This window comes from Alexandromys fortis, unplaced genomic scaffold (assembly GCF_014885135.2).
Source record: "Alexandromys fortis isolate MF-2015 unplaced genomic scaffold, M_Fortis_MF-2015_v1.1 scaffold_51, whole genome shotgun sequence".
In the NCBI taxonomy this organism is placed as follows: domain Eukaryota; kingdom Metazoa; phylum Chordata; class Mammalia; order Rodentia; family Cricetidae; genus Alexandromys; species Alexandromys fortis.
This window is the reverse complement of record NW_026067925.1, coordinates 7,894,208-7,921,561: the sequence shown is the minus strand read 5'-3', so window position 1 is coordinate 7,921,561 and position 27,354 is coordinate 7,894,208. Positions and strand designations below refer to the sequence as shown.

Here is a 27,354-nt window from a genome sequence, read left to right as displayed (position 1 = left end):
CCCTCCCTCCCTCCCTCCCTCCCTCTCTCCTTCCCTCTTTCCTCCTATATAGCCTTGCCTGTGAGTAGTAGAATCGTCACTGCTCACTGTACAAATAAGGTCCTCACACGCTAAAGAAGGTCTCGTGAGTATATTGTGGACTGGGGTCATGTTGGACAAATCCTTAAGGGAGTGTCCCCCTAACTGCCTCTCCTCTTCTCCTTCCTCACAGGGTACAAGGATCAGGGTATCCCACAGCAGCTGTGAGCCTACAGGACCTACCAGGGAAATCCAGGGTCCTGCGAGGGCTGTGTCAGGTGGCTTCGGGCACAAGGACCTTCACATGTTCTCTTCTGCCGTTTCTCAGATCGGGGTAGAAAGAGAGTATTTCAAAAATATTATTTATTTCGAAAAACACACCTGCTTTTCTCAGCAGGCTCTGAGGCCAGCTTCTCTCTCTGCTCCAGAGGCACATGGGAGGAACAGGGTCAGAACTTCAGGACTGGGCTAGCTGCGGGATACTGACCAAGCACCAGGGACGCTGGGCATGCCCATCTGACTGCCCGCTGAACAGGCACCCAAGCCTGTCGGGCTGGGCTGCCATAGGCCCTGTCGGGCAGGGCTGCCATAGGCCTGTTGGGCTGGGCTGCCGCAGGCCCTGAGCAGGTCATCAGACACTCTCCCAGGCATTAGGACTTCATGGAATACTTCCGCTGGGTCCTCATCCCCTCATTCAATCATGTGGTTCCTGCATCTGCTCTGTGGGCTCCTGGGGGACAGTATCAGGGTAGAGGTTGCAAGGTGGCCAGGTGGTAGCCCAGCATGGAAAGGTTCCTGGGTCCCCACAGGTGTCTGATGACACCCCAGCCTCATAGTTGCTGGGTGTGCCTGTGTCCTTTGCTTCCCAGAGGCGAGGGTGGCACCGGCTCCACCTCTGCTAGAGTTCCAGATGTTTATATGCAAAATGACCAGGTTGAGTTGTGAGTGGCTGCAGACCAGCAGCCTCGTTGGATGTATTTACTACTGTTTCTGGTCCTCTCTCCTTCTGACATCCACGTGTTTCCAAATCCAGATGGTTTGGTTTGAGGAAGGTGACAGAATCCATTCATTGTTATTTCCTAACACCCAAGCTGAGTCTGGGCTTCCCACCCACCGCCAAGCAAGCGGATGTCTCTAGAGAGACCCGTGCAGAGTCAGCTGTCTTGAGACCCATGAACTGTAAAACTGCCTCGCCTGTTCAGGTCTCCTGAGCAAGTCCTGGGGGACAATGGAGACTCGTCTGCATATGAAGTGTGAGAAGAGTGACCTGGAATTCATACATGCTGCAAGAAGAGGCAGTGTGAGGCTGCCGCTATTGGCACGACTTGCGGACCTTGGTGCCCCATTAAGCAGCAAGCCTGGGCGTGATGTGCCAATACAGGGTTAGATCCTTAATGGGAGGAGAAACCAACAGAAGGTTTGCGGGCACCAGTCTGAAATTAAGAGAAGGCGATCCAGAATTACAGCGATGACGCGGCTGTTTGTATCCCTCTTCATTCCCGCGCTCACGTAGGAAGCGCTAACGTGTGGGACAGGCCCCGAGCTCAGTTCCCAGCCTCACTGGCCTAAAGCCGTCCACGGGTCCCTCTTGGAGAATCTCTCCCTATCTAGCTGAGGCTCTGCCACAGCATGGCCAGGGCTAAAGAAAGCTGCCCACTTTCTGCCTTGGTGGATGGGGGCTCCTGGGAAGCAACTCCCATTTCCCTGGGGTTCCAGCCCTCCTACCAGGCTTCTTAATTGCAGTCTTTGGGAGCAGACCTCCAAACTAGACAGCCCCTGACACCATGAAGAGATGTAATCTGTGGCGTCCTCACTCCGGGCTCTGACTCTGGACCAGTTTGCCTGTCCTACCCTTGTATTAGTTTCTTCCAGGGCTCTGTGGGATCAAGTCTCACCCTTGAACACCTGCCAGGGTCCTGTATCTTCCATGTTTACTTCTGTTGCTTCTGTGTGTCTGCAGGCCCTGTCTTGGGCTACCACTCTGGCAGATCACTGCTCTCAAGGGAGCTACATCAGGTAGCAAAGCTGTACAGATATCCATGACACAGGGAAGTGAATGGTCGAGTCCTCCCGTGCTGCCAGGCCACAGCCCAAACACACACATATAACCAGTGATGACAGCCCTTGGCAAGAGCGGCCCCCAGAGTGAGGGAGAAGTCTATTTGCCTGGTTTGGACTGGGGGTGGCTACTGGGGGAGTTGAGAAGAGATAGCAATTTGTATCGCTTGTTTAGTGACATGAGCCAGCCTCGAGTGGGACTTTTCTGAGTGACAAGTGTCACCGTGAGTTCCAGTGTGGGATGGCTTAATACAGGGGTTTTCAAGCTTGGAAAGTTGTCTCCTTAGCACCCCCCTCTCCAGGTGGCTGATGTGGGTAGACTTAGGAGCCCCCAGAATAGTGCTACAAACAGCAGCCCCCTGGTGAGGCCTAACTTTACCATAATTGTTCTCAGACAGTGGACAGGGGCTAATTCCCTCCACAGTCCAAACTGACCACTGGATCTAGGTGACCAGAGTTCATTTACCACCAGAGATCTAGGGAGCAAGGCCATCAAGCCATAAAGTGCTTAGGGGCCACAGGTCCTTTATAGTGACAAAGCCCCTAGATGGCCTAACTCAGGGCTCCTGTCCCAACCTTGGGAAAGAGTTCAGAAGCATATTCTCTGGCTCTGAGTGCCAGGGGCAGAAATCACAGGCACACAGAGAGCATCCTGGTGTGTGAGACATGGCCAGGGCATCATGGTCAGAGTGGCCATTTCTCCCCCCACCCTGGGACCCTGGAACAAGAATGAGGCACCAAGTAGCCTGAGTGTCCTAGCTTCATTTTGCCGCTGGGATAAAATGTGGGGACAAGAAAGCAACATGCAGGAGGGAAGGTATCTTTCTGTTGCTGCCTTGATTTCCTTTTTTGCTTCTGCAGGTGATACACAGTTTATCACCGCAGAGTCGGGGAGTAGCTAGCCACACACCCACAGTCAGCAGCACAGAGAGAGGACGCATCCGTGCTGTTTGATCTTTTCGCACCCATGTAAATTTACAAAGCCCAGGTCCACGAAATGGTGCCACCCACAGTCAGGGTGGTTGTTAACTTCAACTAGCTATTTCAATTAACAACTAAGAATTGCTCAATTAACAATTAAGATAATCCTCCCCAGACATGCCCACAGGCCAATCTGATCTAAATAATTTCTCATTAAGACATTTCCAGGGTGATCTAGATTTTGTCAAGCTAAAATCAAGCAGTGGTGTGTAGTGTGTTGTGGAGATCACTGGGGACCCTGGACTGTGGCCCCCATGGCATTAGCCACTCCCAGTTTCAGACTGACCAAACTGCTGCCCTTGCCTGGATCAACCCTCCAGAAGAACTGGAGAGAAGAGAAGGACGTGACAGAGACTTGGTCTACTCTCTGCCCCCAGGCCCCAGCAAACAGTCTCCGCAGTAGGCCTGGCCCAGGTGTTGCCCAGAACGGTTCATCTTCACTGTTCTTTGAGCTGCCTTCAGGGAGGGGTTTAGTTAAATGTTCCTGTGGAGAGCAGAGATTCTCCCCCAGACACACACCCCTCAGGAGTCACAGGGAGGGAGAATGAACCTCTTCAGAAGGCTGGGGTAGTGTTTCCCCCTCTGCCTTCCTGAATTTTTGACCTCATCTGCCCTCAAAGCCATGCCTCCTGGCTTCCACGCACCCCTTATGGAGGGTGGAAGCCGATGGCAGCTGGCACAGTTGGTGCTGGGAGCTGCCTGGTTCATGGGATCCAGTTCCTGCGTTCCCTCACAGGACCAAGGCTGCACTGATGCATGATAAAATTGTGGGGTGGTGTAGGAGGCTGGGGGCTGGGAAGCAGAGAGGAGAACTCAGCTAAAGGAGACACAGAAAATAAACCACATGGCTAGCGTGTTCCCTAGACTGAAAAGGACCAAGATGTTCCTATGAAAAATCATGTGTACATCTCAATTGCTGGGCTTAAGGCTAGCACACAGTGGCTGAAACCCCAAGACCAGGAAAATCCCCCCCCAAAGGTCTAAGGTTCCTGAAAGCAGAATGATAGTGGGCCTTTTACCTCAAGATGCAAAACACACTTATCTTTCTCTAATCCTTCTTTAGCTTCTCTCTTCCTTGCTAGTCCGGGCGGATAGCGACCTTCACACATGCCTCCAGCTTATGTGAGGCTGTCCAGTCTTTAGTGATGTGTATCATTGTTAGAGACCTGCATGAAGAAAGCATGGGCCATGCTGGGAAGCCAGAAAGGCATTGGTAATGGCTCCCTTCTGGTCTTTCTCACACCCGCTGGATCATGTTCTAACTGCATTGTAGGGATCAAAGGGGAGCTTTGGAAACCCCCAACTTCACCGGTCATTGTGTCCCATTGCTGGCCTTCTCTGTGGTTTAAAGAACTAACTGTAGCCACTTGGTCACTTAGTCCCGGGCAGAAGTGTGCCCGATGCAGACCAAGGTTTCCCCCTAGTGGCGGCAGGAAGCCAGGACACCATCTATGGGCCTGGGGGTGGGGTCCACTGGCCCAGCTGTGGGGTTCCGCAGTTGGTAAATGTTACTTCAGTGTTAAAAATGCTCAGGTCCTGAGCTCAGATGAAAGATGCCCTGCAGTACCCAGCTTCCATCAGTGACAGCAAAGTGGGAGAGACCCTTTCTTCAAGGACCAGCTGCTCGATATCTTTTGGGAGAGTTCTGTGCCGAGGTTGTAGGGGACCTGGAGATCATCTTGGGCAGCGGCAGGGACAGAGTGCTGTGAAGAGGCCAGCAGAGTGCTGAGGGAAAGGTTCAGAGCTTGCAGTCTTCCTTTTCTTCCTGTCAGCCTTTGAGAGCTTCCGAATGTTCCTGAGTACGCGGAGGTGTGATTTCACTCAGAGCATGACCCAGCCTCAATCCCATGATGCACCACGACAGAATGGATCCCAATTAGAGTGGTCCCAAGTACCCTCCATGTCCACGACAGTATAGGAATAAAGCCAGTCCTTCATTTCCCCCCAGTCCTGCCAAAGCCAGAGGTTTCCAAATGCAGACCCACCCACCCGGGCGGGGTGGCATGTGGACCTCACTACTCCAAAAGGCTGGCAGCCCCAGAGCTGGGAGAGTCAGTTCCTTCTGGCAAAACGAACACTGGTCGGTCCAGCATGCTCCAACCCCCTTCTACACCCCACCCCGTCCCAGGGCAAGTGACCTTTCCTGGGGAGACCCAGAGAAGTGCCTCTTTGCCCCAGACAGGTCACCAAAGGTCTAAAGAAATGATTCCAACAACGTTAAGTCTGGGACCCAGTGAGTTTATGGGGTTACTTACTGGAGCATGGATGACTCTTGGTAAGCTATGTCACAGAAGCCCTACCCCAGCATGGCAGACGCCTCAAGAAAGCTGTGTCACCACTGTCCTCATCCCAATCAGTCACACGTCCCCAGCCGCATCCCCTATGCACACCGGTTCCTCTCTCTTATGGGGTCTTTGGGTTCAGGATCCCCACTGCACCAAATCCAGATCCACTGAAGTACCGCGGTCCAAGAGTGGTCCTATGTGGGAGTGGCAAGGAGGGTGTGGTGGCCTCTTCCTGGGGGCCTTTCTCGAGTGTCAGACAGCACTTTGATTTTCTGAACTTCTCCTGCACTGCCTGTCCCAGCCCAGGAGCGAGCAAGGAATAGAGGAGGAGGAAAGTTTTGATCGGGGAGAAACCATGATGGGGCTTGTGACTAACTTCTGCAGGCTTCCATGGAGCCAAAGCCGGCTGACCTCACAGGCGGTATTCCGTGGAGCCGAAGCTGGCCTTCCGCACAGGCACAGTTGAACACTTTCGCACAGGCTGCTCTTTTGTTTTCAGCAACACATGAAGACCCTGGCTGTATCACTGAATTTTGGGCACGTGTTGTGTTGTGAATTACTGCTTTGGTGTCGCTGTTGGCTTTGTTTGGATCTCTTGTCTCTGTTAGATTAACTGCTATACATTTTCATGGTCTCTGACTAGTTCCAGGGCCTTTTTTTCCTTACTCCTACTCACGGGGAGCCCACGCGCCCCAGTCCAGCCAGGGGGGCAGGGCGGCGTTGCCAGCCCATTCCAAAGATTGGAGACTACTTGAAATAGCTCAGCCCTAGGGAAGATTCCAGACTTGCCTGGCTTTGCAAACTGGGGCCCAGATCTGACTTTGGCTAAATTTTCCTGGTGTCCTCAGGCTTGACAGGGCGGCTTTGGCGCAGGTTCCCGCAGGGCCCCACAGGAGCAGAGCAGGGCTCCTGCTTCTCCAGCTTCCCAACAGCTTTGAACCCCGTCTTTCCGGCAGTGCTGCTTACATGTGATGGAGAACCTCCCACAGCAACAAAGCCCGTGTACATATCTCCATATACATATGTGTACATATACACGCGGTCCTGTTATAAATACACAAAGCATGGCTTTTCTTTGGCATTCTAATTCTTTTTTTCTTAATCCTTGGGAATATGGTTTTGGAAACATTGTCTTCCTTTTCCTCTTTTCTATGTAATAAACATTCATGTGACCTTTCTGGTGGCTTCTCAAGTTCCCATGTCTTCCATTTCGGTAACCAGGCAGATCTCCAACCCGCTCTAAATGCTTCCATCCCTCTCTCCCTCCAACCTCAGCTGCCGATCTTCCCATTCTGCGGGCCGCCTTCCCTTCCCCAGAGGAACGGATCCAACGTTCTCTCTGCTCACCAGGACCTTTGGAGCCAGGGATGCATAATCCCAACAAAGTGCCAGGACCCAGCCCTGGGTGTGCGCAGAGGTAGCCCATTTCCTTTCTTGGCAGCTGGACTGGCTGACAAGGGAAACGTGTATGAGATGCATGTCGAAATGGTGCCTTCCATAAATGAGCATCTGGGTACGACAGTCAGAACTGAGAGCTAGCTGGCTGTTGGCCATCATGCAGGGTCTTCTAAAGCGAGGAGGGGATGGCAAAGTCTCGTCTACAGCCTGGCCAACATCTTCATTGGCTAATGCCCAGAGACCTAGGGAACTCAGCACATTCACTGATGGAGGGAAATAAACACATTACAGATAGGAGAATGCAGAAGGTGGTCTACGATCTGACAAAACAGTCTTCAAACTAAAGCAACAATCCATCAAGGGGACATTATGATTCTAAATGTATGTGCCCTGAATACAGGTGCACACAATCTCATAAAATATACTAGTAGGAGGAAAGTCTCAGATTAACCTTATCATGATAACACAGGGTTACTTCAATACCACACTCTCACCAATAGGTCACTCCCACAAACAAAACAAAACAAAAACCAAAGCCAGATATATCAAAATTAAATGGGATTGTACACCAGATGGACTTAACAGAGATCTACAGAGCATGCCATTCAAATGCTGCAGAGTTTGCATTCTTCCCAGAAGCCCATGGAACATCCACCCATATATGGCACAAGGCCAGTCTTAACAAATACAAGAAAAATGAAAATGATTTCTTTACCCCGACTGATTGCAATAGGTATAAGACTACAAATCAGAGGCAAGAGAAACTCTAGAACATATACAGATTCATGAAGAATCTAGAAAGTTCTGGACAGGCAGAAAAAAAAATCTAATGAGATGGAACCCACTCCGGTTAGTAAAAGATCAATGCTTTGGAGATAATTAGCCTTTGTGCTTCCCTGTCCCTAAGGTATGCTCGAGGGCATCTCAGGGGTCATGAATGTCGAGCTTGGTTGACTAAGTGCATCATCTGCTGTGGCTGCTTCAGGAGCAGCAGCCTGGAGGAGCAAGCAGGACATGCCTGCAGTGTTACTGTCAGTGGTGGGGTGGTCAGGGACCAGGGCTTGGCTCCTCATAGGCTAAGGGAAATGTCCGACCTCTTCCTGTTCCTCAGGGAAACCTACCACCTGTGTTAGCGTTCCTGTAGCTGTTTGTGTCTAACATAAGTGACTCAGAGAAAGAAGGAGATCTGATCCCCACGTTGTTTCAGCGATTTTCATCTGTGTCGGGGAACACCCTGGTGAGGGCACAGTGAAACAGAGAAATTCACATTACGGCAAGCAGGAAGAAGACCAGCAGTAACAAGAGGGGGCCAGGGCAAAATAGCACCCCTAAGAACACACTCACAGTGACACACTTTCTCCAATTAGGTCCAACCTCTCAAGATCAAGGATGGGACGGAGGGCTAAGGACTCGCTACCTGTTATCCACATACACGCCTGAGGCCAGGTGTGTCGTCTCCCCTGCCTCACTGCACACACTCACTGCTGTAGAGGAAGGGACTGAGAGTGACAGTGTGGCCACACTGTGCGCTCCTCACACTGCAGATGAGGAGAAGAAACGGTGAGCCCCTGCAAGAGGCACTACAGGCCCAGAAAGCACTAGAGCTGGGCTATCTCTGGCCGTGGTGCTATGTGCCACCCATGCAGCCCCTTTCTCTGGCCCACGGTGGGCATCTCTTCCCCAACTTGCAGCCAATGCTGGCTCACGAAGTTATGGCCTAAGAAGCTGCCTGGGGGTGGCTGGGGAGGTGGCTCAGCAGTTAAGAGCACTTGCTCCTGCAATAAATCTGGGTTCAAGTCATATCACCCACATCATGGCTCATAACTATCCATAAGCCCAGTTCCAGGGCAACAAGAATGTGCTTGGTGAGCATATACGCATGCAGGCAAAACATTCGCACACATAAAGCAAATGAATCTAAAAGAAAGAAAAAACTACCTGGGAGGAAGATGGCTACAGCTGGCCACAAAGACCCTCTTACAGTGATACCCTGGGCCAGACACATCCCTTTCTACAGACCACATCCTGGAGCGAAACTCCCAGCACCTATGATGTGCCTGTGTCTGGGGACAGGATACTGAGAAGGTAATGAGGCCATTAAGATGGTCCCATTCTGTAATGACCAGCGCTCTGGAGACATGACTCAGTGCGTAAGAGCACTGGCTGCTCTTCCAGAACACTTGGGCTCGACTCCTGGCACCCACGTGCAGCTCGCAACTGTCTATAACTCCAGCTCCCGGGGATCCCACACCCTCACACAGACTACATGCAGGAAAACCACTGATATACATAAAATAAAATTAAATAAATCAGAAAAAGAGGAGCCCAGGATACAGACACAGCAGGGAGGCGGCCATCTGCAAGTCAACAAGGTAAGTCACTCAGGGAACCTTGATTTTGGACTTCAGCTTCTGGCACTGTGAGCTTGCTGTTGTTTCAGTCAAGGCCTGTGATTCCTTGTGGTGGCAGCGGAACCACAACTATGTTATGGCACAAACCAGGAATGACAGAGATGGTAATGTGACTCATAGCAGAGCAGAAGGGAAATGTCCCAAGAAAGACAGGTCTCTTGGATGGAACAGCACTTTCATGGACAACCCTGGGCCCAGGGAACCTTGTGTCCACTCTTTCCTAATGTCTGTGGGGTTCATCTGGGCCTGGGTACCCCCTGAGTTAAACCTAGGGATGTAAATGTTAGTTTGAGGCTGTGTTCCTTCTAGGGACTTGGGTACCATGAGCTAGTGGCTTCTTTGCCCTCACTGAAGGGTCCCCGATCTGGAGGAACAAGGAGAGGAGGCCTGTGCTCAGCAGAGGACCAGAGCTGCTTCCTAGGTAGATGGATGTGTGCGTTCTCACCAAATATAGCAACGCCTGGAAGCAAAATTCTGTATGCCAAAGAAAGTGCTACACTATGGAGGAAGGAGTTTCATCTGGGAGCCATCCTTGGCTTTTGAGTCTCTAGGGCTGCAGGGAATCGAAGCCAGAGGATAGAGAAGCCACCTCTGCTGTTGGCTTCTAGGGTAGCTACACACATCATAGTCCTTTGGAAAAGCAGAAGCAGATATATAAGGGTCTCCTCCAACACGACAGTGCCCACCATCTGTACCTGCTGTTCCCTGCATAGACGTGGCTCTCCTCACTGTTGACATCAAGTCCTTCTTGGCTTTCCTGAGCCTGGGAGTCACACTCACCAGTGTGGCACAAGCTGGCTTTTGCTCTGCCAGGGGGCAAGCTCCTGCTTTAATCGCACCCATGGGATGCTGGGAAGACTGTCAGTCCCAGAAGTCACCCACTTCGGGCAAGAGGGAATCTGCAGTGCAAGCCCCTCCTACTGCACCTACTGGGATAGTCTAGAGTCTTCCTCGAGTCTCTCTACCGGGACAAGCATCTTGCCTTGGTCCTTAGGCTGAAGTTTGAAAGCCTGAAGTTACTGTGGCTGGAGTTCCTACTCCTTGGAGCAAGATGCAAACATGCAAAACCGGGCAGAAAGGAGAGGGGCGATGTTGTTCCATCCCTCATGCTGAGGCCAGTACAAGCTCTGTCTAACCTGGATCTTCTCCCTCCCTCCCTCCCTCCCTCTCTCCCTCCCTCTCTCCCTCCCTTCCTCCCTCCCTTCCTCCCCCTTCCATTATTAGTTCTGTCTACCTGTTCTCCATTGCTTCCTTCTTTTTTGCCCTTTTTCTTCTTTCTGCCTCTTTTCCTTTACTCTTTTCTCTTTCCCATAAGTTTATTCAAGTTCTTTCTCTCCATAGTGTGTGTGCGTGCATGTGTGCATGTGTGTGTGTGTGTGTGTTATCATCCTCCTTTGGCTCAATGTCCTCCGCGTTCCCCTTCTTGCCTAAGAACAAGGGTTATAAAGTATGAGCTGCTACAATGTGCCTGACACGGAAGTGGTAGGATACTGTAACAAATAGCTGAGCTCAATCAACTTATTTTTTTTTAACCAAAAACATCTGTATTTTTTTAAGTCTTTTAAAAAAAAAACTCTTCCTTTCCCAAAATAACCATGATCAGCTTAGAAAAATGGGTGTATATCTTCAAAGTATTTCCTTTTAACGGAAACTTCATTTTATAGAATCTAAACAATATTTTTAAAAAGCCAGAATAAGTCAAGGAAATCCACTCATACTCCAGGCCCTTCTCCTCCAGAACCAGCATTGTTATATTATTTCCATTTAGTAAAATCTGATCTAATTTTGTAATCCTTCTTCTTTCTGGTGTAATTTCAAACTCTGTGACATCTTCCAACACCATATTGACAAAGTCATCAAATCCCAACAATTTCTTTATCACTCTTCATCACGACGTGAGTTCTTGATCCCATACACTTGTCCACAAGCTCTAGTGGCAAGAGCTGGGACAGGTCTGTGGTCGCTGTTAGCCGCCATAGACACGCCGGAAGTGCGAGTTCAATCAACTTATAATGAAGAAATGTTTATTTAGGTTCTCTGTTCCAGATGTTTCAGTCCATGGTCCTTTAGCCACATTGCTTTTGGGCCTGAGATGAGGCAGCATGTCCTGGTGGGAGTGTGTGGCAGAGGGAGCTGCTTGCCTCATGGCAGGAGTTAAAGAGAGGGAGGAAAAAGAACAGGCAGGTCCTGGTTTCCCCTTAGAGTCATACCCGCAGTGAACTGACTTCCTCACACTAGGTTCCACCCCTTAAAGGTTCCATCCACGACCCCCTAGTAGAACAACAGACCAGATACCAGCCTTCAACACATGGAGGGGGACATTCAAGATCCAAAGTAGAGCACTGGGTTTTAACAGCGTGCGAGTGTGTTGTGTCCATCAACCTGATGAACTGTGGAAAGCTACCCCATTTGTGGATCGCCACACCCCATGCATGCACTGTGGCAGTACAATATCACAAAAATATCTTTCACATTCTAAGAGATTGGAACTCAGGCTGCACCTCACTGCCAGAGCTAACGACACACCTGGAGGTGATTAAGATGTCAGACTGCTGTCCCACTGTATACTCAGCCCTTAAGGGAACCAAGTAACCACTGACCGAACGTGCCTTAGGTTTCCCCCAAGTAATCAACTTTTACAACCTAAGCCAATTCATGACTGTGAGCTTAGGTTATGTATTTTTCCATGCCTCTGATTCAGGGTAATGCAGGTGTGTATTTATGTTATGGTAATGAATGCCGGAAACAGGAAATAGGTTGAAAGCAACCTTATAAAACAAACATTTGCGTAAATGGTAAAAGCAACCTTTTACCATTTATTGTGTGTATGTGTGAATGTTACCTGGGCCAGTTGGGGAGTGTTTGGGGTCCGTAAGATTTCACCTCTCGTGCGAGTCTGTTGATGCCTCTAAAGTAGCCCTTTTTCCTTCCCCACGTGATGCCGTTGTTAGGGACACACAGACACAGGGACAGATTCCTAAAACAGCTTTTAGGCAGGCACACACCAGACTCGTACAACAGCCAGGGGACGGTGGAAGACACAGGGAGGGGGAAGCAAAGAATTCGAATCTGGGCTCACTTGGATAAATTACCCTAAGGGACAGGGAGTGCTTTTAATTTCTTTTCCTTAATGTGACTTTGATGCATTGTTGCTGATCCTGAGTTTATCACCACTGTGTTCAGACAAACACAATGCACGCTCTTAGCACCGACGAGGCATCTCAGGCACACCGGAAGTCACTGACGAGTGAGTGAGGACTGATGAACTGGAGCTTGAGTCGCTTCACTTAGGAACGAGTGCAGAGGCCAGCAGCTGGGCCTTGGGTGTCCCTCAGACCCTAGCCTGCTAGCCACTCCCACTGTGTTCTCCACAAAGCAGAGCCTGGGGCGCAGCACATCACTTTACAGAGAGGGATGGGTGTCGCAGACACTTACCAATCCACTAAGGCAGCACTGACTTCTGATCATGATTGCCTTCTTTCTCCTGCCAGCCACATCTCTGAGCCAGGTCAGCTTAACTCGTGGGTGGAATGAAAAGTGCCTGGCTGCTGAGCGCCCTGAAGCTCACTTGGATATGTTACCCCCTCCCTTCTTCTTCCCAAAATGGAAAACCTTTTATGCAAAGACTCCTCTGCATCTAATGTAGAAGCAGAAGAATTTGTTTTCCCTGGCTTGCTGCCTCTTTGAAGTGTCGGCTACTTAGCGGTGCAATTAACCACAAGCCTGCAGGAGTAGAGGCTCGAAGAGTTTCATTTGAACCTGACAGGAGCTGGGCAGGGAGAGAACAAACACTCGGAAGATGATGAAAAGCCAAGCTTTGAGGGAAGGTGGCAGGGCTTTCTGGCTCAACAGCAGTGAGAGTGGCTGACCTGGCAAGCCTGGCGCGCTCTCTCAACGCTGTGAGCCCCAGAGGCTCCCTTCAACACGGGGCGATGGCGCCCACACTGCCTCGTCAATTTCCTTCTAGCGTGTGGCCTTACCCTCATAACAGGGCCTGGCGTCTCTCTACTGGCTTAGCATCATTTCCTCCAGGCAGGAGGAAAGGCCACAGCTTAGGGGCCCCCAGGAACACCTGTTTGTCACTGGAGGAAACTCCACATGCCTCATTCTCTTTCTCCATCCTTCTCCAGGCCTGAGATCTGGCTGTGCCCACATTGCCAGCTCCACACCGAGCCTCTGCTTTGGCCACTTGGAGCCACTCGCTCCACACACAGTGTCCTTCCATGTGTCTCTGCGGCTGCGTGTTCTGCTTCCTCCATCCTCCAACCTGCTGGATAGTTCACGCTTAGCTTCTTTTGCAAAGCCTGTCTCAAGTTTCCTTCATGTCCCTGACTTAAGTCAGGCCTCTTCTTTCCCCCTTGGGGCCCCTTGCTTTCTCTGCTCTTTATCCTGCACCACGCATACCTGTTCTCTTTCCACTGCCTCCACTGCACCTTAATCCTGGGCACTCTTATTTCCTAGAGCAGGCTGTCATTTGTAAATACATTCCTTGACCAGCCCCCTTGTCCTAGGACTGTCTTGCAATGCACCTTGATGTCCACAAGGGAGCAGGCTCCCTCGTGGGGCCTCCTTTCACAGCTGTCTTGAATCCACTCCAGCAAGAATTCTCAGAAAGAAGCATGACTAAAATTGAGACTTCTTTTTTCCTCATTGAAATAGAGCAGGGCTGCCGTTGTCAGAGGCTGTCACAGATACTGTTTGTCCATAATATGCAGAAACTATTTTTAAAATGACACGTGCTACCACACTGAAAAGCACAGATGCTCACGTGGGGACGGTCTCCCCTGCACCCACTTTAAATCCTGCTGTGCTCATTCACAAGTTTGGAAAGGTACAGGAAGAAAGATCGGGACAGATAATGATGCTAGTTGCAAGGGGTCCACCACTGTGACCTGAGTTCTGTGGCCTCTAAGTGTCCACTATAACCCTGGTTTGAGGACCACAGGGCAGGACCCTAATGCCTGGTGGATATATTTTTTTCTTGTGACCTTTTTATTGGGGTCTATCATGGGTTGTGACTGTCACCTAAGGTGTCTCCTGGTTTTATAAAACCTCCCTTTGAGCCGCCCCACTTCTGCAAGGCACGGAAACGCCTCTTCTCTGCGTCCCAGTCTCACTTCTCTTTGAATGTGTCATCTCGGGCCCGTGCATGGTGCACCAAATGCCAGGAGCTGGGCCACAGCTGTCGCAGTGAAAACTGAAATCGAAAAAAACGACACGCACGCCATTTCTTGGCATTCTCGGGAACTGGATGTGTTCTCTGCACTTCTGTGGAAGGGTGTGTGAGCCAGCCTGTGAGTGGCAAGCAGACTTGGGTCTGCACCCTCGGTCTGCAGGTAAGGGGCACTGGATGTCATGAACGCTAACACTGAGCTGCCTGGAGGATCACCCCAAGCCTAGAATAAACAGCCCCGGTCCCCGGCCCCATCGCCAGGCCTGCAAGGACCACCAGGTGCCTTGAATCTGCCTGGGCTTGGGTAGCTCTGCCCCCGTACACCCCAGGCTCCAGCATTCATTGGCTGTCCTAGCAATCCTGTGGCACGGGCAGGTACCAGGACACTCACCCTGGACTGGCCAGGGATGTAGACATGCAGAATCCCAGGAAGGTCTCCAGTCCGGTCCAATGCCAGGGCCTGTTGTTTCCTAGCCATGTGGTCTTGGTAACCTACCCTTTTCCTCTGGCCTTCTACTCTCTCATGTAGAACACGGGACTGACAGTGTTCATCTCACGGAGTTTTTCTGACTATTAAACTACTTTGTTTTCAATCACCTGACAATTAGCAATTCATAACCACGAGTCACGGCTGCAGGACTTGGCAGCCACTGTAAGGAGCCAGATCATAAACCTCTTTAGTTCTGCAGCCCATGTAGGTGGCAGGGTACTAGTCTCATCTGTGGCTGTGGTGTAGAAGAGGCCCTAGATGTTACATAAAGCAGTAGCCTGGTTGTTGCTAATAAAGCTTTATTTATAAGGTCTAATTTCTAAGAGGATGTCTGGTCTGGTGACTGCATAGTTGAGAGGTGGGAAAGGGGGTAGAGAACGCAGAGTTGGCTTTGTGATGTGGGGAAGGAAGGAGGCAGATGTTCCCGTGTAGGGTTCAGAAGGGTTGGTAGAGCCTCTTACAGCAGGCTTGGACACCACTTCGGGATTTACAGGAGCAGATATTCCGTGTTTCTCACATGTACATAGCACTGCTGTATATGAGCATATGGGCACTGTGCTAAGCTGAGCCCCCTCGTGAATCAGTGAAGACGGGACAACCAAGGAATCCACGCAGGTGTGGAGGGGTTGTGGCAGATACTGATGATCTACTGATGGAGCTGATGTCACTAGCAGATACTGAAATGTGTCCAAGTCCCTAGGTTTCTTCTGCATTATCACAGATATTCAGAGTTGCCCCCTGGCCCCTTCTTGTCACTCAGACCACACAGAAGTCTCCTGGCTGCTTCCCGTGCAGCCTTTGGAGGGCTTAGTGGCCATCCCACTACCCCAGTTCCCTGCCCAGTGGAAGAGGCAGGGAGAAGACTAGCCAGAGGGTGTGACCATGGAGCCCACTGCTCCCGGAGAATAGATAACCGGTGGAGATACAGCCTGTCCTCCCACCTCCCGGGATGAGTGCCTAAGCAGTCCCAGTTCTGTGCTGACAGACATGGTAGGACCATTACAGATTCCTCTCGAGGGGCTGATGCAGCAGAACGTGACCTGGATACAGAAGACTCCTCCCCTGCCTCACTAAGGTGTTCTGTCCCCAGCCAGCCAGAGCATCCACCCCCTGAAGATGTCTCATGACATGAAGTTGATCTTAATTGTTGCCTCACATACCAGCAGGGACCAGTTTCTTGTGAGCCCAGGCTTAGGCGCTTCGTGCCAAACGTGGTCCTGAGAGGCAACAGGTAAAGAGGGCCACCCATTTCTTTGGTTGCCCCCGGGGTCTGCTAGAAAAAAGACCCCAGGTGAAGGTGATGAGGGCTCTGTGATTGGGTGACCATGGAGCCCTGTGGGTGGTTGGACGACAGGTAGCGGGTGAGGTACTGGGGCCCATGTGACGAGAAGCAATGGCACCCTGAGGACAGAGATGTAGTCTGGTAGATGGCTCTGGACACCATGCACAAAGAACGTGTGTCGTTCAGGGCCACTCAGCCAACCTAAGCTGCTACTGAGAGTTCTCAAGTGAACATCTTCTCTAGGGCCTAGGGTTCTGGCCATGACCACAGGTCTCCTGGGACTAGCCAGAAGGGGACTGATTTGACATCCTGATAGATGGCTTGCAAGCTTCTCTGAGGGGCTTGCTTTTCCTTTAGCAAGGGCCTTGGGGCTGTGGATGACTTTGCTTGGAAGTAATGCAGGTTTTCCACACAACAGTGGCTAAAACCAGTCTTCTGGGGTCTGAGCTGGGCAGCCCTCTAAAATGTAAACATCACTGTCCTTTGGAGGCTATGGAGAGAAGCTGTTAAGGGCCATGACCCTTCATATGAGACCAGTCTCTGAGATGCAGCCATGGCTCCCTGCTGAGTCACTATGGGGTCTGGAGCCAAGTGCTCTGCTTCCAACACTCCTCTGGTGTGGGAGCCCACAGAGGTGGCTCTGCTCTATCTTGACAATAAGGTCAGAGAGTTCGAGCCTATTGTTGCTCCTTCAAGGTCAAACAACAAGGTGTTTTGACCTAAGGTGAAGCTACTGGATGTTTTGTTCCTCAATATTTTGAACTTTTGTTTTCTCCTTGTATCATGATAAAAAAAAAAAGTCTTTTTGCCATCCCCTTTGGTTTGGGGTATGGCAGGGCTGTGAACCATAAACTCGAGGCTGCAGTATTCACTGATGGTCCTCTTGACTCTATCGTATATCTGTTTCTTTTGTGTCTCAAACCAGGTTGGCCTCAAACTCACAGAGATTCGCCTGCCTTTGTCTCCCGAATGCTGGGATCAAGGACGTGTGCCACTATCGCCCAGTGTTGTTTACTTTCTAAGCCTCAGTTTCCCCATCTGATCAATGGAGACTCTACAGTTATTCCATCACTGTGCGTGATGGGATGGCACCCAGCACAGAGCCCACCATGAGCAGGGGAACCCTTCTTCATAACTGGGAGACGCCTTTGAGCCACTGTTCAAAGGTGTAGCCGAGGGTGTAGAAAAGACTCATTAGAGAGTTTCACATGGTTTGTGGATAGACTGTTACCCCACCTCATAGGCTCTTCTGTGGTAGTTGGAGGGTATGTGCGTGGGCGGGGACAGAAGGAGCACTCACACTGGCAATGGTCTCCAAGGCCTTTATTGAGAAGGGGAAGAACATCTACAGTTGACTGACGGGCACTGGGCGAGGAATGTAACAGTCCCACGGGGAGAGGATACAGAGGAGGAGAGCCAGTCAGGATGTGGGAAGGGTCCTTTCCTCCCAAAAAGGCACTGATGGGTGAGCACCCTGGAGCGGGGTGAGGGGGGAGTGATACACACAGGGTTGGCAGAACACAGGCGGTCTTGAAGCTAAATACAGCCAGGCAAAGGTGAACAGCATCCTTGAAGCCACAGCTGCCCAGGACTCCTCCGGACAGGAAGGCAAGGCCCCCCCAGAAGGCTGGCGGAGCTTCGGAGGAGCAGCCCAGCCTTTCCTCTTAGTGTTTTGTGCAATTAAAACAAAAACAAAATAAATATAACTTACACACTTCTTAAAGGGCACTAAAGTCTGGTCTGGGGAAAGCGGCTGAAGCAACCTTCGGAGCGTGCAAAGCAAGGCTGGCCACCAAGAAACCTGGTGGCCCAAGAGCAGGAAGGCTCCGTGGACTCGCATCTGCACACTGGTGCATGTAGTCTGTCCTGTGTCCCAGCACCTGCGTAGCCAGGACTTTGGGAGTCTCCATCAGGTACATGAACATGGGTTATCAGATTGCCAGAGGTTCCGGGAAATTCCATCTGAGCTCTACCCATCCCAACGGGGCAAGAAGAAAGGGGACAATGGTTTGGGAGGTAAAGTGTGGGTGTTAGCATGGTAAATACAAAAACCCAATGAAGCAAAACACCCTTGGTAACAGAATAACCCTAGAGATGCCTCTCTACATCACCTTACGACATTCCCCAGCACAAAGCACTGTCCAGCCCGGTCTTAAGCTCTTGCTGACCGGCAGCTAGTCACAGCACCTGAGCACGTTATCGTGACAGGTGACTCCTTCTTAAAGAGCTTGGCCAGTTATGTTCTCTTACATACATTACACTGGCCCCTGGGATTTTTGTTCATAGCGTAGTTTGCTTTAGCAAACATTTTTTTTTTCTGAGATCAGGAGGGGAGTTGTGGCCAGGTCGTAGCTATCGACTCTTGGAATTAATGACGGCCCTCCCCAGCACACGATTGATTACAGACCACGGGGGCCCCCTTAAGCCCTCAGGCAGCTACAGCTGGGGAGTGCCAGAGCTTGCTGCCCAGTTGCTACTTTCCTCCCCCCACTCCAGGCTGCCTGTCTTCCCAATCACGTGCTGTCACGAGGTCTGGGCTCGCCCGTGGGGGCGCGTGGGGGGTGACCTTTAGAAAGTCAGCCCACACAGGAGCTCACCACCATCTGAAAAGGAGCCAGGAAGTTTAAAAGAGTTCCTTTTTTAAAATCTCTACTTATACATCCTTGCGGGTCCCACCTCCCGCCCCCACCAACTGTCACTCACCCACCAGCATGAAAGGGGAAACACAGGTGTCACATGGGCCAACAGTTCTTCTAGAAACCCCAGGGAACTAGGGTAGGCGGCCAAGGCGGCCACCCCTGCCCAAAGCGATCTTGCTAGGTGTGTACACGCTGGCTTACCCCGTTTCCCAAACAGCATCTGCTGGCCCGGTACCCAGAAGAGCATCTGTCCATGTGACCCAGGGTTTCTTAGTAGAAGAGGAGGTGACAAGCCCAGCAGAGCAGAGGGTAGCTCCAAATGGCAACAGCTGGGCGTGAGGTCTTTGAAAAGTCACACAGACCGTACAGTACACTCTTTTCAGTCAGCCAGGTCCCCCGCTTCACAGTTGAAGTGGTGATTAAGAATGGTACCCCATGGCCCTTCAAGCAGCTCAGGACTCCAGGAAGGAAAAGGCTTGGCAGAGCCGTGGGCACCCCTGTGAGCCCTGGGAACTACCCACATGATGTGGAGAAACACTGGCCTAAGCCCTTCAAGCTGGAAGAATAAGCGATTTGAAGGGAAATTTAGAAATCATTCCAGGAGCCCAAATCCTGCCTCCCTAAGGCCTGGTACTGCCTGAACTGTTGGATGTTTCCCCGTGGAGGGACTCCGGGTACAGGAGTAGAGGTACCCGGCTACCAAGGATTTGGAGGGACAAGAGAGCAGTCTCCTCCCCCAAGTGTGGCAGGCTCTCAGGGCTGCTGCAGATCCCTGGAGGTGGGTATGGGCCTTGAGTCATCTACCCCAGCTCTGGACCTATCCACAGCAGGGCAGATCTAGGGGCATTGAACAGTGGCTCTAGGAGGTGACATTGTCCCTGGAAGCTCACCTTTGCAGAATGACCCCTCTGAATTCACAGGCAGTTGGTCCCAGATGGAGGAGCAAAGGTCTTTAGAAACAGTCGAAAGCTGCTCCCCTTACTCCCAGCTCCTAATCTGGCCTGATTTCCAAGGTTTAACACCAACAAAGTGGGGTCCTGGTTTAGCATCTCTAGAAAGGCCACACAGTGTTCTTGGAAAGCTGGGGCCTCTCACTGGTAGATTCTTTGCTCATCAGTCACATGCAGGTTCCCCAGAGGTTGTGCTCCCAGCTCCCAGAAGTCAGGACTCTGGCCTGGCTTCAGGGCCCATGGTGGGAGGCACCAATGGGGCTGTATAGACCGATGGCACCAGCCACCAGGGGGCAGCAGGGCTCTACAGGTAGCCAGTCTGGGCCTGAACTTTCTGGGGGTCTCCCAGAGGGAGGCTCAATCTCTCAAGTCCCCCAGCAGCCTCTTAGACCCATGCAGGCCCTGAGTACAATGGGCTGTACAGGATGTGGGGCCTGGCTTTGGGTAATTCTCTTCCAGAAGGTAGTTCTACTTAGAGAGAATTAGAAACGCCACCTCCAGGCCCTTGCGTAGGAAGGAAAGAGACCTAAAGAATCTCTTTTCTTCCCTAAGTGTCCTGTAGTGCAGATGGGAGGCTCTGTTCTTAGGTGGGCGCTCAGAGAGGAATGGAGACAGGGAAAGCAAGGGACATGGGAGAGGCAGAGGTGGCAGGCAAGGTGGCATGGGTAGGCAAGGTGGCGGTGGCCTCAGGTGAGGGGGCTCCCCTGGGACATTTCTGTCAGGATGTCGATGAGGTTGTTCAGCCCTGAGAGGTAGCCATCCTCCCGGTTCCCCTCTTGCCAGGGGACATCATGCCGCAGGGTCTGGCCTTCTGGCAGGGGTGTGGTTTTCCCAAAGTCGATCATCCACACCTTGGCTTGCTCCTTCTTGTCATGGATGAAGAGGAGTGAGCTGCCAATGACCTGGGTGGGGGGGGGGGAGAAGGAGGGTGAGCAGGGGGCAGGGGAGCAAGGGGGCAGGGGAGCAAGGGGGCAGGGGAGCAGGGGGGCAGGGCCAGGACCAGGGTGGGGCAGGATGGGCGGGAGAAGAGGTGGATGGACGTGACAGGGCCAGGAAGAGGGAGGTGAGTAGAGCCTGGGGGAGAGGAGTTGGGCTCGGAGGGGGAGTGGGGCTCGGATTCACAGAAGGAGTACTTAGGTATTTGAGAGACTTAAGGAAACTCTGGGGCTATATGATCTTGAGGGAGGCCTGGATCAGCAATTTCGCCTCCTACTGGAACTGAGGGTGATGGTGAGGGGTCTCAGTCAAGCAGGTGAGGTGCCTGTCACACTGAAGGCTCAGTACCCTACCTCATGGCACTTGAAGAAGGGAGAGACTTCCAGGGTTTCTCGAATGGCCTTCAGCCGGTCCCGGTAGGCGATCTAAGGACAGAGGGGACAGAGGGGATACAGTTTCACATTCTCTCTCTCTCTCTCTCTCTCTCTCTCTCTCTCTCTCTCTCTCTCTCTCTGTGTGTGTTCAGGTGTGTGTGTGTGATCAGATCTATTTAGTGCATTAGAGTCACTGGATGACAGGTAGCAATGACCTTGTGTTCATCATTTTCTCCAGCCTCACCTACCCCAGCTGAGCTCAGAATCACACCATTCCCAGGAGACTATGTGCCCCTCAACCTTCTCCATGAGGGGGTAGCCCATCCCAGCATGCCAGCCATCAGAGTCAGAGCCCAGAACTGGTTGCCATGGTAACCTCCTGACCACAAAGTGCCGTGCCCCTGACTAAAGACAGGATAAGGGGAAAGCTACCATATGTCTACATGAGTCTCCTCCACAGAGCCTTACAGATCTTCCGGTGTGAGCAGTGGGGTGCCTAATCATTCCCGAGGGCTAACTCTGTGAGTCTCATCACCCAGAACTACAGAGTCACTAGGGAAGCCATTATCACAGGGTTCCAGCAGTGACATAGTCAGGCGGGACCAGTCAGCAGTGCCCTGGCATCCCTAACAACAGCAATCAACCCTTCTTGCAAATGCAATTGGTGGCATGACTCTGAGGGTCTGAAATGACCCAAACAGATGCCCAGGAACGAGAGAGGGCAGTCACTGCAGAAACCAGAGGACAGTCACTGCAGACCGGCTGTGTGCATTCCAGTCTTATAGGTCTGGGCCCGAAGGCAGCAGGAAGTGCAGGGACTTTCTGTCAGGCCAACTCAGGTGTGACCCCTAGCTCTGTTTTTCTCTATCTGTGCCCTTGACCTCCCAAGTCTCCTTGTCTGCCAACTAGAGACGAGAATGCCAGCTTGCTTGTCCTCACCAGAGGGCTTCTGAGGGGATATGATGAACACTCAGCACAATACTCAGCCAGCAGCAGGTGCTAAAGAACCCCCTCCATGGTTGTTCCCTGACAGAGAAGGGCAGTGTGCTGAGACAGAGTGATTGACAGCTCAGGAGAACGAGTAAGTGGTCCCCAAGCTTCTCAGAACACCCATAAATTCTGGGAACAGCTACATCAGCTTCATACAGAAGTCTGGGACTAGGGTTTTTCAACACCTTTCCTAGCTTACCTAGGTTGGAGAAGGGATGGTTCCCTGATCCCAAACCCTCACTCACCAGGATGTTCTGGTTTCCTTTAGTGAATTCTCTGAAGGCCTCGGTGACCTGCTCCCTTGTTTTGGTCTTCTTGAAGTCACGGTTCACGGAGCCATCTTCCTTCTGAGGAGGGAATCACCCAGAGGCGGTCAGCAGAAGCCCGTGACCTCTGTTCATGAGCATGACCCTCACGCTGCTCTGTGGAGGTGGTCAGGCATTCAGGGAAGGCACAGCAAGGCAGGTGCAACCAGACAGTTGTCATCTGGCACAGGGAGCCTGTCCCGGGCCCCAGCAGAGGAGCTCAGAGTGGCAGTAGACCCTGGGCCACATGCTGCTTAGGAAGTCTTGGTGGTGTGAGGGTATCTGAGACACAATGGAGAAGCACTCTGTTCTAAGCAAGGACAGCAGCAGCCCAAGGTAAACCACAGCTTCAGCTCCTGCTCAGAAGCTTGTTCCCTGGACCAGTGCCTCACAGTGTGTCCTATTAGTGTGCCAGCAGCCATCTGGACGATCAGGCTAAGTGTCACCCTGTCACAGGCTTGTGTTTAAGTGACCCTCGTTTAACAGTGACCTCAAGCATGAGAGCCACGATATGACCATTAAAAAAAATGTTTGTTTATTATACAGTGTTCTGCCTACATTGTGCCTGTATACCAGAAGATGGCACCAGATCTCATTATAGATGGTTGTGAGGCACCCTGTGGTTGCTGGGAATTAAACTTAGGATCTATGGAAGAGTAGCCAGCCAGTGCTCTCAACTTGTGAGCCATCTCTTCAGCCCCAATGCTGGCAAATTTTATGATATGGCAAACAGAAGCTGTAAAGTGTCTCGTGTGTGTGTGCGCATGTATACACACATACTTGTGTATGTAAGTGCACTTGTTCACATTGGTTCTCTAGATTCCAGACAGTTAGTTCAGGTCTTGCAGTGCAATGCAGACCAAGGGGCACTGTGCAGATTCTCCCAAAGCCAAGGTCTAAGCCTGGGTTGCTGCATCCCTACGCCCTTATCCACCATCTCCACGTTCTGAGTTCAGCGCTCCTTCTGTTCAGACTGGCCTGGGCAAGCCAAGTACGCAGGGCTCTGTCCTTTTGAGACAAAGGGGGAGAAAAGGTGGGGCCGGCAGGAGCTCCGACAGTTGCACCCATTCGCCTTCAGCTGGAAACAGCTGACAGCTGTAACTTCAGGGAGGCTTGCTGCAGGAAGACAGCAGGCAGCTGGTTCTGAGGGAATGGTGGAGGGCATGGAACCTCAGCGGAACCTTCCTCACGGGGCCTCCCTGCCAACAAGGACAAGGGAGGGCAGATGCCGGGCGCAGGCAGTTGGCCTCTCCCTGCCAGTGGATGCTGTTGGCTGTGCGATCCCGCGGCCAGGAGAGGACCATGCCAGGGTGCGAGGTGCCAGGGTGTGCTGTTCAGACAGACCACAGATGGAGAGGACACGTGTATACAGTCTGCATCCAGTCTGAGAGCTGGATACTGCCAGGAAGGAAGGCTGGTTTCAGAAGACAGGGAAGGACAAACGGCTTTCTCCGTCCCCAGCTCTAGAAGCCAGTGAGACACTGGTGACCACAGGAACTCACATCTCCACACTCTGGGAGAGAAGGCTGCAGGAACCTCACTCATTTCAGTTACCTAACTCTGATTCCACGCTGGAGAGGGGGTCAGGCGGACCAAGCCTGGGCAGAGAAAGGGGGGACCAGGATCCCTGGAAGGATGGCCACCTGGTCTGACAATGAGGAGTCTGTATTCCCTCTGCCTGCTCCCAGCTAGGTCTTGCAAATCTAATAGTTAGGGACATGGACTGGAACATAGGGACAAGGACAGTCTTCTGAACTCCTTTTCAGGGCACCCAAGAGGAAAGGATGGAGGATGAGGTTTCCAAGGCAATCCCAGCTAGTCACACACCTCTCCTTTGTTGGTACCTCACTGGCAGGGAGCCAACATCTTTCATGTGGCCGGCATATATGCTGGCTCCTATGTAGGGTTTTCTGTACAGTTCTAGAAATAAGCCACCCCTACCCGACGTGTGTGAAGGGTCTGATGGCCTTTCACAGTCAGCCCACCTGCAGCTTTGGCTGCAGAATGGGTCAGCACCCCTGAGGCTGGCTGTCCACACTTAGGCCTGTTATAGGTGGACCTTACAGACTCCAGCATCCCCAGGTCCTCATTGCCATGGAGAACTGAGAGGCCTCAGCATTCTCAGACCACACATCACAGGTCTCACCTTAATGCCCTCGATCCTAAAGCCCAGGGTAGCCGTGGAACTGATAGTCTCTCGCCACTGCATGTAACGTGGCTTGGTCACAGCCCTCTGGGCTTTCTCCTCCTCAGTGGGGGCCTCAGGGTCCACCTCAACCATCTTCTGGTACATGTCCTTCCGCAAGCTAGGCTTCTTCCGGGCCTTGGTGAGTTCTTCCTCAAGGTATGTCCTGCATGGGAGAAGAAGGGCATGAGTTCTGGGGCTGGGTTGCAGCTCCCTGTAGCCATGGACTGTCTGGGGAATGAAGACTTGAGCTGGCTGCATCTGGTACCAGGACAATGGTCAAGATAGCAACATCTAAGATGAGGCATATCCACTGGGAAAGCCACATACACTGTTTGAGCTGATTTGAGGAAGGCTGTCCCCCAGGCTCTCAGATCACCTTGATGCTGGCCCTGTGAAGGCCTGATAAGCTCAGGAGTCCCCTCCAAGAGGCCTTTTGTAGGTGTCGGGACAGTGCTCCACTTGTGGCGAAGAGACAGAGGGTGGGGTTCCCTCTTGATACTCTGTTGTGCCCTGGCAACCTGGAAATCAAGATTTCTGTCCTTCCAACCTGTCTTCTTGTCCTCATGCAGCCCGAGACTGGGTGGCATCTGTGTTTTTTTTTTGTTTGTTTTGTTTTTTGTTTTTGCAGGGTTCTTCTAAGCACCAAGGGCAGCATAAGTGGGAGCTGCAATGACGACCTAAACTGTAGAGGGAGCAGAGATGACCTATACTGGAGAGGAGCAGTGATGACCTATACTGGAGAGGGCTGCTCAGGTCTCTGTAGCCCATCTGTGTCTCAGAGATAAATCTGCCACACCAGGTCACTAAGCCTCTGATACCTAGGAGACTATCAGGTATCATGAATGACCTCATTCACTTCCCTTTGCTGTAAGTGGAGTCTGTAGGCTAAACAGTGAGAACACTAAGCTCCTGGGAAAAGTGACAGACAGAGACAGGCCAGGCTCAGAGCAGCCTGGAGCAGAGTCCTTGGTCCAGAATTCTGGGTACCAATCATGGTCCCCGCACTACCCTCCCAAACTTCCATCACCACCTCCAACTGGAAACATGACTCACCCCGACCTTTCCCCTGTTATAACCCTCTCAGCCGTGTGCATGCTGCCCAGGGCCCCATGAGGCAGCAGTCAGCAGTTAGCTGCAGGATGGGGAAGTGGGCCCTTTGCACCCTGCGTGGGTGTAAGCTGCCCTCAGAGGCACCCTCCCTTCTCTCCTGCCCACTCTTCTCCCCTGCCCCCCAGGCACTGTCCCAATACCCCCCTCTACATCTTTCCCAGAATGCCAGTCTGAGTCCCAGAACAGACAGACCCAAAATCCTCATCGTACAAAGAAGATGATTTCCAAAAGCCCTGCACCCTTTGGTATTTACACTGTAATAAAATCCCCAACTCCCTGGATACACGCGTGTAAACGGGTCCCGGCTATTTGGGAAGATGGTAGGGTGTGCACATTAGCTCTGGTTGGGTCCTTGCATGTTTGCACACCCATGTACTCATTCATGCAACACACCAGCGTGCACACAGATACCAAGTTGTCAGTGGACCTGTGCATCGTGGGGGAGGAACTCAGGCCCTACACTCCTGAGGGTGCAACCCAGGCCTGCTGGGCAGGCAGTAGCCACACTTCTGCAAACAGGTTCTCAGTAGCGCCTTAAACAGGAAGCAGACACCAAAGTTACAGCCATGTCCACACGGATCTTTCTCTAGAGCAGCCCCCACAGCTTCAGTGAGGCAGAGTCTGTTGCTCCTCAGGCACAGAAGGGAGCTTGGAAGGGATGTTCCCAATGGATACTAGCTGGGTAATAGGTCTATTAGAGGACCCACTGGGGGCCTATCACTGCCCCGCTGCAGAGGGAAGGCCTGGGCCAACTTCTGGAGCCCGGAGAGTAGATCTGGGGTCACTAGACCTGTCCCCTGATGGCCAGAATCTGAGGCTGACTCAAGAGAAAGAAAGGGAGGTGGCAAGTCCATGGGAGACCAACAGGCATCATCAGGCTGAGGCGCGGGCAGCTTTTGCAGAGCTCAGGGGCTGGGAAGCAGCCGTAGGTCAGGATGACAGAAGACACAGACACAGTGAATGGGAAGTTATCGATGCAAGGATGCCTACGAGCAGTGTGAGCGCCTGTTCACTTGGAGCCAGATCTCGGGAACGCCCGGTGTAAGATGCCTCCAGGGTCCAATGACTTCCCTCAGTGCCACCACCTCTTACCCACCATGACTAAGCCCAGCTCTACTGGTGGGCCTTCCCACTGTTTTTATAAACCTCATGCCCTCCCTGAGACTTGGTGTTTGACAAGAACCCGTGTCCCAGCCTCTTCTTGCAGCAAGGACAGGCCATGCGCCGGTGACAACCACGGACCCCTCATCTCAGTACAGGCACAGAGGGCTATGTTTCTATGCTACTGCATTTGGGAGAAAGCCACAAGTTATGATCCAAAGAGGACAAGCCTGCCACTTCAGGGAGCTCTGTGAAGATTGGAACCCTGGCATGTCCAGTGAAGGCAGGCCACAGCTGAGGTCCTGGGGACACCTATACTATGCTACTATCTGGGACTGTATCCATGGAGACTCCTGCTCAACTGAGAGCATAGCCTACTTTCCCAGTGTGGCTGGTGTGGGGCATGCTGGGACGGTGTGGTGTGGCTGTTGTGGGGAGTGTTGGGACAGTGTGGTGTGGCTGGTGTGGGGCATGCTGGGACAGTGTGGTGTGGCTGTTGTGGGGAGTGTTGGGACAGTGTGGTGTGGCTGGTGTGGGGCGTGCTGGGACAGTGTGGTGTGGCTGTTGTGGGGAGTATTGGGACAGTGTGGTGTGGCTGGTCTGGTGTGTGCTGGGACGGTGTGGTGTGGCTGGTGTGGGGCATGCTGGGACAGTGTGGCTGGTGT

General features: G+C 52.1%; 2 protein-coding genes and 1 pseudogene across 2 annotated transcripts in view; 1 reads left to right on the top strand and 2 right to left on the bottom strand.

Annotated features, from left to right (window-relative positions):
* Positions 1-866, top strand: part of Stum (stum, mechanosensory transduction mediator homolog) — a 47,490-nt gene extending 46,624 nt beyond the window's left edge. Inside the window, exon 3 of the mRNA XM_050142785.1 lies at positions 212-866. Coding sequence (XP_049998742.1) covers positions 212-246 — 35 coding nt within the window. The 3' untranslated portion in view covers positions 247-866. The remainder of the gene's footprint in view (positions 1-211) is intronic.
* Positions 867-10,863: 9,997 nt separating this feature from the next.
* Positions 10,864-14,802, bottom strand: LOC126502051 (U6 snRNA-associated Sm-like protein LSm5; annotated as a pseudogene).
* A 2,608-nt stretch (positions 14,803-17,410) lies between these two features.
* The window catches only part of Itpkb (inositol-trisphosphate 3-kinase B), a 90,125-nt gene continuing 80,181 nt past the window's right edge, over positions 17,411-27,354 (bottom strand). The window contains exons 5-8 of the mRNA XM_050142956.1: positions 24,437-24,641; positions 22,231-22,332; positions 20,975-21,046; positions 17,411-20,587 (exon numbers count right to left, since the gene is read on the bottom strand). Of these exons, the coding sequence (XP_049998913.1) occupies positions 20,372-20,587; positions 20,975-21,046; positions 22,231-22,332; positions 24,437-24,641 (595 nt within the window). The 3' untranslated portion in view covers positions 17,411-20,371. The remainder of the gene's footprint in view (positions 20,588-20,974; positions 21,047-22,230; positions 22,333-24,436; positions 24,642-27,354) is intronic.